The sequence below is a fragment of the Sparus aurata genome, chromosome 23 (genome assembly GCF_900880675.1).
Source record: "Sparus aurata chromosome 23, fSpaAur1.1, whole genome shotgun sequence".
Lineage (NCBI taxonomy): Eukaryota > Metazoa > Chordata > Actinopteri > Spariformes > Sparidae > Sparus > Sparus aurata.
The window spans coordinates 9,622,108-9,636,159 of NC_044209.1; the positions used below are offsets into that span (position 1 = coordinate 9,622,108).

General features: G+C 44.7%; 2 protein-coding genes across 2 annotated transcripts; both read left to right on the forward strand.

The window, feature by feature from the left end:
• The first annotated feature begins 807 nt into the window (after positions 1-807).
• On the forward strand, positions 808-8,653 carry LOC115575618 (nuclear body protein SP140-like protein). The gene is made up of 16 exons (XM_030407818.1): positions 808-1,252; positions 1,791-1,965; positions 2,357-2,596; positions 3,054-3,173; positions 3,385-3,518; positions 3,993-4,025; positions 4,115-4,154; positions 5,489-5,596; positions 5,676-5,804; positions 5,888-6,027; positions 6,289-6,357; positions 6,500-6,633; positions 6,804-6,921; positions 7,010-7,084; positions 7,177-7,320; positions 7,436-8,653. The coding sequence occupies exons 1-16, from the start codon at positions 1,109-1,111 to the stop codon at positions 7,520-7,522; spliced, it is 1,890 nt and encodes a 629-aa protein (XP_030263678.1). The 5' UTR covers positions 808-1,108; the 3' UTR covers positions 7,523-8,653.
• Positions 8,654-8,854: 201 nt separating this feature from the next.
• On the forward strand, positions 8,855-13,838 carry LOC115575621 (uncharacterized). Its single transcript, XM_030407826.1, has 4 exons — positions 8,855-9,398; positions 9,508-9,576; positions 10,908-11,194; positions 12,353-13,838. The coding sequence occupies exons 1-4, from the start codon at positions 9,155-9,157 to the stop codon at positions 13,229-13,231; spliced, it is 1,479 nt and encodes a 492-aa protein (XP_030263686.1). The 5' UTR covers positions 8,855-9,154; the 3' UTR covers positions 13,232-13,838.
• Positions 13,839-14,052: the final 214 nt, after the last annotated feature.

Sequence of the window (14,052 nt, forward strand, 5' to 3'; positions counted from 1 at the left end):
CATTACTCGTTACATTCTTTGTGTGTGCATGGTGTCTCTGTAGGTGCTTCGTTAAGTTTGAGGTGGTGTTAGCAGCGGTGGAGAGAAGTTTCTAACACAGGGAAAGTGTGCACCTTACAGTCAAGTTGTTTTCCTTACTTTAAACAAATTCAAATTAATGTTTGTATCTCCAACCGTCGGGTGGCTTTACGCAGCGGGGGGTCTTCAGGCAAGTCGCATGCAGCAGCATGTTGTGCTCCTGTTGCTCCTCGTGCCAAGCCTACTGTGTGATGCATGCGACTATGCTGTTAAAATTGATTAACCTAGCAATGAAACGTAAGCAAGAGCTTGGCGAACTGTAATGTGATTAATACATTAGGAACAGTCATGTCTTACACTACTCGTTACTGAAAAAAGTAATGTGATTACACTAACGCGTTACTTTGTACTTTGTACGTTACTTTACTTTGTAACGCGTTACACCCAACACTGGTAAAGACAGGATGATTCTGTTGATTCTAGTAAGATCAAAACATACTGAGGAACTGATGACTTCTACATTTTGACATTTGCACAAACCTTAACCTGAAGTCATGTCACCCAAGTCTCGTTAAAACATCCAAGAACTACAAACCCCAGGTCGAGAATTACAAATCCCAGATCAAGAACAACAAACCACAGGTCAAGAACTACAAACCCCAGGAAAAGAACAACAAACCACAGATCAAGAACTGCAAACCCCAGGAAAAGAACTACAATCCCCAGGTCGAGAGCTGCAAAGGACGCAGTCACTCTGTGGTGGATGCTGGTCTCTGCTGGCACCAGAGCAGAACTGCGACTTGCCGCCAGAAATATAACTAGTTTCACTTTCCCAACGTCACACACGGGAGGAACTGAGAAACATTTGTGGGCAGATCCCGTCTAGAAGTTGCGATCGGTCATAGAGATACTTCCGCCCATGTTTCAATCTGCTCCTTCTGATGTTTTGATTCGTGACGCAGTTTATTTTTGGCGCCACATGTGTTCATTCAAAATCTTAGTTTGAGTAGAACATCTGGAGGACGCGTGGATCAGCCTGCCGTGGTGTCTGTTGCAGAGCAGTGCGCTGAGCCGTGCGCACTGACCGGAGATGGACCCGCTGGATTTCCTGGAGCCCGAGGAGCTGCTGAGCTTTCTCCACGTCCAGAAGACAGAACTGTCCTGCATGGAGAACCCGCACACCTTCATCACCCAGCTCAGGGACCACGACCTGATCCCAGAGGACAGGTACAAGGTGAGGCGCTGAGGTGGAAGCAGCGTTACGCATCTGTTATTAATCCTCCCGCCTCTCCCGCTGTTTGAATGAGCTGCGTGCTGGAGCAGATGGGCCTGTCTGTCTGTCTGTCTGTTAGATAACAGGAGTCGTTCTTGGAAGCAGCTATTAAAGTTTATACTTGCTTCTGTTAAATTATTTAACTCAATAAACCATTAATGCATATAGCAGTAAAAGTAATAACAATAACATTCATTAAAAGCCAGGGCCGGACTAGTTATCCAGGGGGCCCCGGGCACCCTCAAATGCACCACAAAAACACGTTACCTGACAATAAGTTTGGACTTTTTGAGATGGGAAATCAAGATAATAAGCGGCTGCTTCATTAAGCCTGGAATAACAGATACTCTATAATAATACTTACCAAGGCAATCACACCAAAAGTCAGAAAAGAAGAGAAATACCATCACATTAATCATTATTAAACTAATCATGACAGTCGTGGTCATTCATGTGGTATTGCTGAGCTCTGATCTTCTCCGTGCTTGTGTCTGTGCAGGACATGAGTCGCATGAAGAGCAAAGAGCGACTGAGGAAAGCTCTCTACGACCTTCTCGACTGGCTGGAGAGAGAGCGGTCAGAGCACATCACACTGTTCTGGAGCTCTGTGTTCAGGGAGACCATCATGAACCACTACCCCGTCCTGAGGATGCTGCGCAACAGCCTCATGGACGGTCAGACTCCCAAATCTTGTTTTGCTCGCAATCAGGTTTTCCTGTCCGATGTCTCTGAAACATGCAGATGCCGTCTTTATTTCCTCTGGTGTGTGCTTGCATGGCGTTGTCTTCTCACATGTTCTCTGAAGCCAGCTCCTTCATAGTTATAAATGAATGTGTGTTCACTGCAACCAGAGCTGATCATTCAGCTGCTAAAAGTAAGGTATAAATCCAGCCTGTTAGAAGGAGCCAGACGTTTTTTATTAAAACATGCAGGCAAACAGATTTCCTGATTGATTTGACTAAAAAAAACTGCATTACAAATACCTCTCAACATTCTTTTACTGTCATTTGTTCCATGGTGTGTACTTGATACGTACTATATCCGTGGACATTAATCTGATTGCAGGGTCCTTCCACTTCACTCAACTGCCAAAGAGAGTGGACAAGGAAGACACAAGCAGAGGGAAAAGGAAGGAGCTCTCAGAGGACGAGGAGGAAGAGGAAGAAGAGGAGAAGAAAACCAACTCAGTGAAGAAGAAGAGAAAACAGAGAAGGAGACGCGTTTGTGATGAAGAGAAGGAGCAGGCCGGTCCATCATCTCCGGTGACTCCGGGTCAGAGGACAAGATCGAGGAAAATAAGCTTCTGTAAGTCACTGATGTGCCCCCTGTAGTCTGTTATCATGTAACACATTCACTGATGTGTGACATGCTATTTGTAAGAGTGGGTCAGCTGTTGAAATCATCCAAAATAAAGGGGATCAGCATGTTAGCAGAGTATGAGCTAACTGCTGATGACTGTAGCTGCTGTTAGCTAGTTAGCTCAGTTAGCCGTGCATGTAGTGGTCCCGACTGGGAGCTCAGAGCACCAGAGGAGTGTTTATCTTGACACACCTGGGACAGGAACTTTGAAGCGGGGTGGGTCAAGGCTATCTGGTTAGCATGCAAGCTAAGTTATCTAATCATAATATTGAAGCTATTACTTAAATGTTTTTGAATGTTTTACATAGTGTACCTTTTAAATAAGTGGAGTGACTCAATCAGTAAAAAGAGTTTTTCATTTGAAATGTCAAATAGCTGTTTTTTGTTTGTTTGTTTTTTCCAGCATCCCCCCTGAAGAAGGGAGAGAAGGGCGACATTTGGACCTGGGCCATCTATAGGTTCCAGCTGCCTGTGACCTGTGGACACCAGAATGGGTTCTTGAACCGACGCAGACTGGCTGAAGGTCAGGCAGTAAATCTGAGTGTCTGAAGTATCTGATTCTGAAAAAGAAACACCGTCATCATGGTCTTATTCATACTCACACGGGAAACTGAATCAGTGAATCTTCATTTGGATTTTATGCAAAGGCATGCACAAAATGAAACATCTGATGTTGACGTAGTGGTAGATTTATGTTTAATATTTACACATTAACAAACCTCTTAATGTTTCAGGAGAGAAGTGCATTGTGGTCGATAAACAGTGGTTCACTCCCAATGAATTTGAGAGGTTGGCAGGAAAGGAGAGCTTTAAGAACTGGAAGTCGAGCATCCGATGTGCAGGCACGACCCTGGGAAAACTGATACAGGTTTGTTGGACAGAGAGTTTTTATCTTGGAATAAACCTGGAACCTGGAACGTGACTGTGACACTAATTCAGCCACTAAATGTGACATCCCATCTCCCCAACTTCCCCTGTGTTAGCTTCACATCCCTGCTGCTGGTCGAATCATCTCCCCTCTCAGGTGGTTGCTTCTAATGTTGCTGTCTTTTCTAGCTAGCTAACATTAGTCAGTACAGCATGATGAGGGCATTTGGTAGAAATCAGCCTTTCTTAAGGTTTTTTTCCACAAACTGGCAACAATGAAGACCCGTTATACTATTGGCTGACAAACCTTGTTAGAGGCAGTCAGAATTCTTACGCAGAGATTAACACAACAATCCTTTTGGAACCAACAAAAAACGTTTAGTTTACAATTCACAATCATAATGATGTTCTTGTTAGTGAACTTCGTTTGCTGTGGCAGTCATTTTATTTTCTGTTTTGTCAAATTCCTCTGTAGGAAGGTCACCTGAAATCAGTGAGGTACAAAAAGGTACAAACAAAAACAACAGAAATAAACACATGTGTATCTTGTTTCTGTGATTCTGATCTGAACCCTGTCCTTATTTTTATTCCCGCTAGGCCAAGAAATCGCTGTTCTCATCTGTTCCTTTAATCACAGGTATGTGGTATTATATTATTTAAAGGTGAAATATCTAATATAGGGGGCAGCACATCTAGAGAGTAACTAACTGCTGCTGTCTTTAGCTGCCCTCGGCTAGTAAGCCCAGTTAATCTTGCAGCTAGCAGTTAAAACGTCGGAGATACAATAGTTAATATCTGTAAGAAGAAGTAGCATGTAAGAAGCAGTTTAAAAAATATAGACAGAATGTGAAAAAAATATCAGTTTTAACATTTTAAAGACTGCTGAGTTGAGTTTCACCCCCACTGCTCCCTGTCCGTGTAGTCTTAAAGGGACAGTGTGTAATATATCAAGTATTTAGCGCCATCTAGCTGTGAGGTTCTACATTGCAACACTCCTTTGCTCCCCCTCCCGTTCTGAAGACGTTGGAGACGTTCCGGAAGCTACGGTGGCCCTGATGGACAAGAAACTCATTTTCAAAATATGGACTCTTTCCCAACAGCGTCGAGTAGTTCTGCTGATTCAAGTAATGAGGTAACCCTTCTCCTGTGGCGTGGCATAAGTGTGGTCTTCCATTTATAAAACAAAAATCGCAGGCTTTCAAATTTTCCGGGGCAGTGACGAGCGCTTTCGCTGAGCTCCCTCTCAGTTCCGCAGTCAAGCTGGCTCTGAGCGAAAACGCGTTTAGCCTTACTATGTAGTACCACGCAGTGCTTTGTGTCCCTCTCGGCAGTCCATAGTTTTTTTAAAACCGGAAAGACATGGCAGCCTCCATAGAGCTTGCCCGTACTATGTATATTCAGATAGGTAATTCTTCGCTCAGGAGGATAAGTCAGGTTGTTGGCAGAGGTAATTGTACACCAATGAGGACTTACTTATGAACGAAGAAGTTGATTTGAGTTAATAAATTACTTAAATCGTTACAGACTGTCCCTTTAAGTTAACTTAGCTGCATGGCTAACTGAGCTAAGTAGCTAACGGCATCTGGCAGGTGGGTAATTCTTACATATTGCAACTTTTCAGCTCAGGGACCAGGGAAGTGTTAGTGTTTACACCATTAGCACAGGAGCTGTGGATGGGGACGGGCAAGAGTGCATCTAGGCATTGCCCCTCTAAACTATTTTTGAGGGAGCACTGCATTACAAGAGCATCTGGTGCCTCACATAAAACAGTGAAACACTCAAAACTAATGTTATCATCAGAGCCCAAACAGGCACCATAGCAGATGCTCTATCTATCTATCTATCTATGAAATTTAAATTTGAAATGTGTCTATTTGAGAAAAACAGGCAGCTTCTTAATTGCTGATGTAGGAGAAATGATTGAATAAATCCAAGCAGCTGTAAAGTGGCCGCTCACCTCCTCCTTTACAGTGTCTGACACAGAGGAGGACGATGGTGAAATTGAAAATGAGGAGAATGACCAGGACAGTGGTGACCGGGCTTCATCAGGCGGCAGAGGGAGTTCCTCAGATGTCACAGGTGCTGGCACATACTGAAATAAATGACTTTAGATGTGTATCCTGTCACCGTGTTAATTATACTCTCAACATGCCCACAGACGAAGAGGAAGAGACGGAGGAACAGACCAAGCGGCAGTCAGAAGCCCGCCATGACAGCGGCAGGAAGGTGTTCAGAGTGACGTGTGGAGCTTTAACTGGGACCTTACATAAACATCGATTTGCATCAGGTAGCTTCATATCTCTCTACATACGCGAGAAGCTGAATATGTTTAATCTGCCATATAGCAAAGTCTTCTATTCTTTCCACCAGGGACTTGTGGGAAGAGTATCCGCACCGAGACGAGCTGGATGACCCCGATGGAGTTCGTGAAGGAGGCCTCAGGTCGGACAGATCGCTCCTGGAGGAAAGACATCGAGTGGGAAGGGCAACCGCTCGGTGTTCTGACAGAGGTAGTGAAAGCATCTGGAGTCTCTTACTGTGCTTGTCTGTGAGGTGCAGTCTGAGAGATTTCAGCGTCAGTCAGCGATAATTCCAGCCACATTCTGATTTCATGAAGTGCGTTGTTGTAGTTACTGTCTCTGGTAACTTGTATTGAAAGAAATCACTGCGATGGTCAGCCCTCCCGACCGAGACTTCAGTGAATTTCCCCCCCAGGTAAAACTATGAGACGTGAAACAAAATAGAAGAAGCTGTTTTTAATTTTTTTTTAGGCAAACATGTTGATGATCCACCAACTGCTCTGCGACTGCCCACTTTGCAGACCGGACAGTGAAGACATGGTGAGTTTGTTCATCTGTACTCAGCATTAAGAATTAACAGTGCAAAACGTTTTGCTCTTGTTGGTCCGACTCAAGTGCAGAAAGAGGCCACGTGTGCTGGCACTGTGTGTAAACAGTGTTGGCGTCCTGTCTGTCTCGGCAGGACGAACAGAAAAACGACGATGTGTGCTGCATCTGTAAAAGCGAGGGAGAGGAAGCGTTGGTGATGTGCGACTGCTGTCCTCGCTCCTTCCACAAGAAATGTCACCTGCCTCATGTGGAAGCGGCCATATTGGGGTGAGCTTTGATCCGAAATGATACGTGAAAGAATTTTTTTTTTTTCGTTTTATGTCTGTTTTTTTGTTTGTCGCGTGTCAAAGCCCTGAAAAACTCATCTTTGTTAAACTCTCCACTTTTGCCTTATGTATTTTGTGTGTGTGTGTGTGTGTGTGTGTGTGTGTGAACAGGGACAGTACTCTCTGGGTGTGCACGTTCTGTGTATTCGGAAGCAATCGAGGGTGCTATTACCGGGACGAGCTGACAGGAGAGGCAGCTTTGTCTCGGCAAATCTCACAACACATGCTGGTGAGCACACTGTGCGACTCTTTTTGTCTTGGCGTCACGATGCCTGTCTCACACTGCCGTCTCTCTTCTTCTCTTCTTACATCAACAGGAGTGTCAGTATCTCCTCCTGCATCTGTGCAGCGCTGATGAGGAACAAACATTTGCTGATGACCCAACCCTCTACGTGAGTCTTTGTCTTTGCTGTAGTGCTCCTAATTATCTGTGTCTGAGTTTGGGCGTCGATTCATTCGGTCAGTCCTGTTTTTACTCCCACAGTTGTCGGACTACTCCTCTGTGATCGAGACTCCGATGTGGCTGGGCAGTGTAGCGGACAAACTGCAGAAGCACCTCTACCAGACTGTTGGAGAGTTTGTGTCCGACGTCCAGCTCGTTTTCACCAACTGCGCTTCATACAACCGAGTAAGAAACAGAGTCCACATGTAGAACTCAGAGGCTTTCATCATCAGTTAAATATCCAACAATATAATTCATTTGTTGAGGAAAGTAATGCGGATTGTAATGTTGTTTTTTACAGGGGAACGCGAAATTCGTCGACATGGGCAACAGACTTAAGAAGTTATTCGACAGAGAATTTAAGAACGTGTTCAACATCTGTGCATAGACTGTTGACGGATAAACAGCATTCAGGTTTTAATCAGTGGCTACTGGGAAAACTTCAGAAGCCTGTAAATGTCAGGAATCACAGCATTATGGTACGTTTTTACAGATGTGTTTTCTCTGGTTAATGCATCTCAAAAGAAATACTTTCTACTGAAAAGATGTATTTATCCAGTAATGATTTTATTGGGAAAAGTGTTAACACGAATGACACAATATAAAAATGTTACTTGTATATGCCTTAAAGGAGAACTCCTTCAGTTTTGCACATCAGAGTCTGTTTACAGATCCTAAAACAGTTGTGGAAATCCTTTTAGGCCTCCAGCGGGAGCTACGCGAAATCTGCCTCAAATTGCCTCAAGTGATGTCACAGTCACAGTGTTGAAAATTACATTTGAGTTTGAATTTTAAAAAAAACATCTGCAGGTGTAGTAATGGTACCCAGAAGTCGCAGTTCAGTATGATTTTTTGGTACGATGGGTAAAAAGTGCCCAGAAATCCCAAATGTAAAGGAACAGGTACTTTTTCATGAATTCCCAACTGACAGCAGTACAGTTACAGTTTGTTCAACCCAGTAAAGACATTAAATGTTTTTAAATGCCTTATAAAAGAATTGGCAGAAAGACAGTACAAGATTGAAAACAAAAGCAGGCACATAAATGAATCATATAATGTCTCTGGTGAGGCTAGCAGCTCAAAGCAACAGTAGCTGCTACTAGTCCAACAGGCCTGAGTAAATGACCAGACTGTTGGCAGTCAAGTTGCATTATGGGTAACGTAGGAAGATGAATGTGTGGAATAAAGAAGATGATGTCGCTGATTCTGCTGCACTGATTTTAACAGTCCATCGTAAGCCGTTTTGTTTTTCATGATTTCATATTTATATTTAAAAGTTCTGTAAAAAATTGTGTTGCTTCCAGTATTTTTTATTGTCGTGTGTTTTTCTCAGAATGATCTGAGAATTTACTCTGTATTAGGAATGTATTGTTAAACAGATCATGTATTGGTATGAAAATAAAAATGTTTTATGTGGGGGGTTATTTAAAAAAAAAAACGAAACAAAATGTGTATTGCACATCTTTAAAAACAGCTGTCTGTATTAAATGAAATGTCTTTTACACAGCAGAAGAAACAAACTTTCAATTTAAATCATGATGTGAATGTATTGAATATATAATAAGAAACACACTGTGTGCTGTAGCTACATGATGAAATCGACTTCACGGTGACGTCATTTTGGAGCTTTATTTTGTAGCAGACGCGGTGCTGTGTGCGGTCAGCTGACGTCACCGCCACAGCCGCCGGCAGCGAATGTGTGCTGAGAGCTGCGCAGCCGCCCTGCGCATCCGTCGGCTGAGGTGGATAGCGCAGCCATTTCTCTACCCCTCGTGAAAAACAGAGAGAGAGGGGGGGGGGGCGGCTTTTTATTCTGCATAACTACCCTGACACATGGCAGTCATGACTCCAGCAGCACGTGTCGTGGATGATCGCCGCATCATCGACTGAGATCCGCGATCTCCAAACTTTCTCCTATTTCATCGACTGCGCAGACAAAACAGCCTCTCTCTCCCTGGCGTACACGCGTGTGTGTGTGTGTGTGGTAAAGTGTGTGCGTGTGTGTGTTGCAGTGTGAGCCATGGAGGGAAATCTGCAGGGAGGCAGCCGGGACGTCGCCACGATGCACGTGAAGACCGAGGTGGTCGATGAGAGCACATCTGCGCTGGTTCAGGGCAGCCAGGAGCCGCCTGCGCCCTGCGGAGATACCGCATGCAGAGGAGGAGGAGGAGCAGGAGGAGGAGGAGGAGGAGGAGGGGATCAGACTGCAGAGGAGCTGGCTGACACAGAGCTGCAAGCGGCCACAAATACCCCGGTGCTGCTGTGTGAGTGCACGGCTGATATTTGATCATGTGTCAGGTGGTGTTGGCTCTGACATGAGGAGCGTGTGTGTGTTTTTAAATGCTGACTGTGTGTGATCCGTGTCACTGTTAGATCCTGTGAGCACAGACCGCTTCTTCACCACATCAGGGGACGGAAAGACTTACCTGAAGATAGCCCCAGGTGAGTCCGTCAGTGGCGTGACCAGTGTGAGCTCTTCCAGCCACTAGCATGAGAATTAAAGGTGCACTATGTTGTTTTGGAGAAGACATATTCATTGGCTGATTCTCATGCCTTAACAAACTAAATAATAAGAAAACTCTAGTCATGGCTGAATAAACAAACTGACTTTAAAGGACAACACAATTTTATACTGTTACTTTGTTTATATGTGGCGGACCCTGCCACCGTTCTTGCTTCAAACAGTGTTCTGAGGACCTTATTTTCCTCTGAGAAACGCTTGTTGATTCAGAAATAGAAAGTGATGAGCTATTAGCTACAGAAAAGTGCTAGCAGTGTTAACACAAACACTCCCCCCGTTCTCCAGCTGGCTGCATGGCTAACTGAGCTAAAAAGCTAGCGATAGCTAAAATTATGGATGTACAAACGGAACACAGTTAGCGGGTAGCTGATATGCTGCCTCTATGTTGTTAGAGGTATGTATTTAACAGTTGGCCAGATCTTACATAATACACCTTTATGACACTTTGAAATACTTACATTTTTCTCTAAAACATGAAATATATATTTTTTGAAGTTAGCAGTGTCAGGTTAAAAATCATCTTTAGTTACTTTTTGTCAATATTTTTAAGCTGAAAACTATGCATCATTATGATGATGTGGGTGTGGTTTGATCGCGGGGGGGGGAGGGGGCGATATGGCCTTAAAATAACATTGCGATATCTTCAGGACATATCGTGATACATCACATGTATCGAATGAGTCAAATATCCCAACATTTTTGACCAGATACCTCGATCTTGATACTGCGACACTATTTGCAGGCATGACTATTGGTACTTTTACAAAATATTAACACAGTGAGATTTTTTGATCAATAATCATCATGAACATAGATGTTATGACTACGTCGGTGAAGGCAAGTATTGGAACAAGTGCAACAAGTCTGGTTAGTTCGGAAAAATTACATCACTTTACTGTAATGTGGCCTTTAAAAAGACAAAGGCGACATTTTATAACATATCACAACACAACAATGTCCAGAATCTAAGACCACATATAGTATCAAATCTTGATAAGGATGTAGTATAAAATCTTGATTGGAGCATAGGAGTAAAGGCTCGCCCACTTCAAAACAGCAAGAAGATCACAGAGAAAATAACAGAAAATCCCCCAAATTAAAAAACCAAAACTGCACTTACTGTAGCAGAAAATAGTGTGTTCATGTAGGTTTCAGGGTTTTTAAATCAATAAATCACTCTGAGAGATTGAAGCAACCTGCACAGATTTGATATACTAAAACCAAAACCACCTGTGTTCTCTCCCACTTTCAGCGATGCCACCTGCTCCCTCGGAGAAGACGCTTCCGTGCGTCTCCGATTTCTCCTCCAAGGCTGTCCTGTGTCTGATCGAGGCCGTTGGACGCCGCTGGAGCCTGTACGAGACTCGGGAACGCTCGCAGCTCTTCCAGAGCGTCCAGGAGGAGATGGCCTCCAAGGGGCACGTGCTTCCTGTGGAAAAGATCCGCCGCAAGTGGAACAACCTCATTGTCACGTACAAGCGGGTTAAAGATCGCAGCCGGGAGACGGGGCACGCAAAAACGTCCTGGGAGTTCTTTGATGTAAGTCCGATAGTAGACACATTGGTTTAAGTTTGGAAATCATTTTGGAGCCAGTTTGGACTTGGAACTGGCCTGGGAAAGGGAACTGAATCAAGTCGGGAGTTCTGACCCAGAAACAGAGCAGCTACATAAAACCGTGTTTACCCATACTGCTGATTACTGTGTTTTTTCATGAGTTTTTATAAGGAAAGTTATAATTAGTTAGAATAAACCTCCCAGGGGTGGACTATCACTCTGTGCTTCTATCTTCCCCCCTGTCAGGTCTCCAGTTCCTTTGAATTATAAAAAATTAATATTCATAAATAAATATGCACACACTGAAACATCACGTCCAAGGTTCATTGAAATGTCAGTCTACAACACAGGGTTGTACAACCTCATGCAAGTTGTAGTCTCTGTATGCTACACAAGAAAAAACATTTTTATATAGCTGCTCTGCAGTCAGCAGCAGATACTTCTGTATCTTTTGACAGCGGCAGCAGGGGGAACAGACTGTGTTTGTGGGTCGGTGGTGTCTTCTAGTATCCTCTGGGCTCTGTGCAGACATCTCACTTGGCCCATGACAATGTCAGGAATATTTACTCGAAAGACAAATCTCATTTACCGTTTGCTAACCTCGGCCCTCGAACAGCGACTGTCCAATCATAGCCCAGCAACCAAAATCAAGATGAGCTCCCTGTTCGTACAAAAATGTTGATGCGTCCGTCCGACATAATCATCGCTGCCCATGTACTTCTGTGTGTCCTTCACATTGACATGGACATTAAGCAATACAACCGTTAGAGGGCGCCGCACACATCTCAAATAGGTCTCGAACATCTCCTCCCTGCTGTTCTGTAGCCGCAGTTTGTCCTTGTTCCAAAGCAAAGTAACATCATATGGATGTTTAAAACATCTCACCAACTCGCATTACCATTCATCAAAAGGTTCCGCCATCTTTAGAACAGCTTCCTCTCATCCTGTGGTCGTGTCTCGATTGAGCTATCGGCTACGCTGCTACACTGCCCCCCCACGACTACAGGAGGTACTGCGTGCTTGTTCTTATCCGTAAGCTTTCATAAAACGCGCAGAAATACGGAAACAAACAAGACAGATCAACTGATGATCAGGTGCCACCAATAACTTGTCGTTCCTTGTGTCTGTTGTCTCTCCCTCTAGCTGATGGATGCCACGCTCTGTGACACTGTTGGCACTCAGGTCATCAACAACAAAAGAAACAAAGCGGGAAACACAGTTTGTATTCTGCCCGGGCCTTTGGCAAAGATCGCTGTGAAGCCACAGGTTCCTCAGCCCCCCAACATCATCCGCCCTAATGGGGACTTTTCTTCGACTGGTGCTGTGGAGTCAGCGGTTCAGGGAGCCAGCAGCAGTCCAATCATCAGTAGCACTGCTGCCATTACCTCAGTGACCTCAGCGACCGTCAGCCCAACAAACGCTCCGGAGCTCAAGCCCCTCATTGTCCTCAACAGTGACATTGTTACGACCAGCATCCATCCAGCCACCATCGTGCCATCTCCATCTTTCATCTCCTCGCCTTGTTTCACAGAGACAGCCTCTTCTACCCCTTCGCTTGGCTCGACGAGCGGCCCAGACCTCACAGCGCGCTACGTCGGCCGCAAAGCTCCATCATTCTCGTCCGCCGTCATCCCCTTCCGCCTTAGCAATGTGCCACTTGGCAACAATCAGAGCCTCCTTGGCCTCTGTTCCTCTTTCCCCGCGACATCCTCCTGCCTAACTTCTCCTAGTTCCACCTCATTACCTGCGACAACCACGTCAACAGCTGAGGGACAGAGCCGGAAAGGAAACGAGGAGCAAACCAGCACCCTTTCGTTCCAGGAGATTCTGAAGCGGCAGGAGGAGCAGTACTGCTTGGATCGGGTGGCCCGCCGCCGGGTGGAGGCCAGAGAGAAGAGGCGAGAGAGGAGGGAGGTGCGGATGGCGGAGTCCCTCGGCAGGATAGCCACCGCCCTGGAGCTGCTGTCCTCCAAACAGGACACAGTCATCGCCCTCCTGCAGAGACTGGCCGATCGGAAGTGAGGGAGGCTGAAAACAAGACGCTCCGAAATGTTTTTCCCATCCTGAGATCAAGCTCATTAAAAACCCCCCAGCACCCCTGCCTGAGAGGAGTTTGACTTTCCTGAACTTATTGTAAATAAACATTTATGAAAACACATGAACTGGCCACTTATTCCTAAATGAGGCTCGAGTCAAATGAGGTGTTGTGCTTCATACATAACATTTAAGTGCATTACAGTTTCCTCCACTGATGTCCAAGAAGGGTCATCTTCAACCTCCATGAACCCTCGGTTAATGAACATTCCTATGACACTGCTCTATTGTGAAGACATGTTAAAGTGTGTTTTCTCGATTTCTTCAGAATTTTTGGGAGTCATCTAAAAAAGGAAAACAAAACTGGAAAGGCAACTTACCGGCTTAGGGATCTTTCATCAGATTGCATTAAACTGAATACTACATAAAACGTGCAACAATAAAACCCCTGACAGTGACACGAGTTAAGGTTTTTCATTATTCACCCTCATGCTGATGGAAAGAGGATGGGGACTGGTTTTTAAAACCCGGCACGATCTTTGATTCAAGTCTTTGAATGTAGATTTCAGCGTTAATAAAACGTGATACTAACATGTCTCAAGAGTCCGTAAGAAGTTTCTACTAAACCTTCCGATAAAGCGGTCAATTGTGTGAAAACGGCTGAAACTCTGGAAGAACTCCGTGATCCCAATGTCTCTGCCGTGCGGATTCTTAAAATGTGTCGAGTGAGTGACCCGTCATGACAGGAACTGTGAGCAGCTTGAAGAGAAATAGATTTGTGCAGAGGTGTAGAGTGGTGTGGAGTCCTA

Excerpts from the sequence above, each read along its gene's own strand:
- LOC115575618 (XM_030407818.1), top strand. The coding sequence starts at position 1,109 with ATGGACCCGCTGGATTTCCTGGAGCCCGAGGAGCTGCTGAGCTTTCTC. Across the intron at positions 3,174-3,384 it reads CCGACGCAGACTGGCTGAAG|GAGAGAAGTGCATTGTGGTC; the intron begins GTCAGGCAGTAA and ends TTAATGTTTCAG. Across the intron at positions 7,085-7,176 it reads CTGATGACCCAACCCTCTAC|TTGTCGGACTACTCCTCTGT; the intron begins GTGAGTCTTTGT and ends TTACTCCCACAG.
- LOC115575621 (XM_030407826.1), top strand. The coding sequence starts at position 9,155 with ATGGAGGGAAATCTGCAGGGAGGCAGCCGGGACGTCGCCACGATGCAC. Across the intron at positions 9,399-9,507 it reads AAATACCCCGGTGCTGCTGT|ATCCTGTGAGCACAGACCGC; the intron begins GTGAGTGCACGG and ends TGTCACTGTTAG. Across the intron at positions 11,195-12,352 it reads CGTCCTGGGAGTTCTTTGAT|CTGATGGATGCCACGCTCTG; the intron begins GTAAGTCCGATA and ends CTCTCCCTCTAG.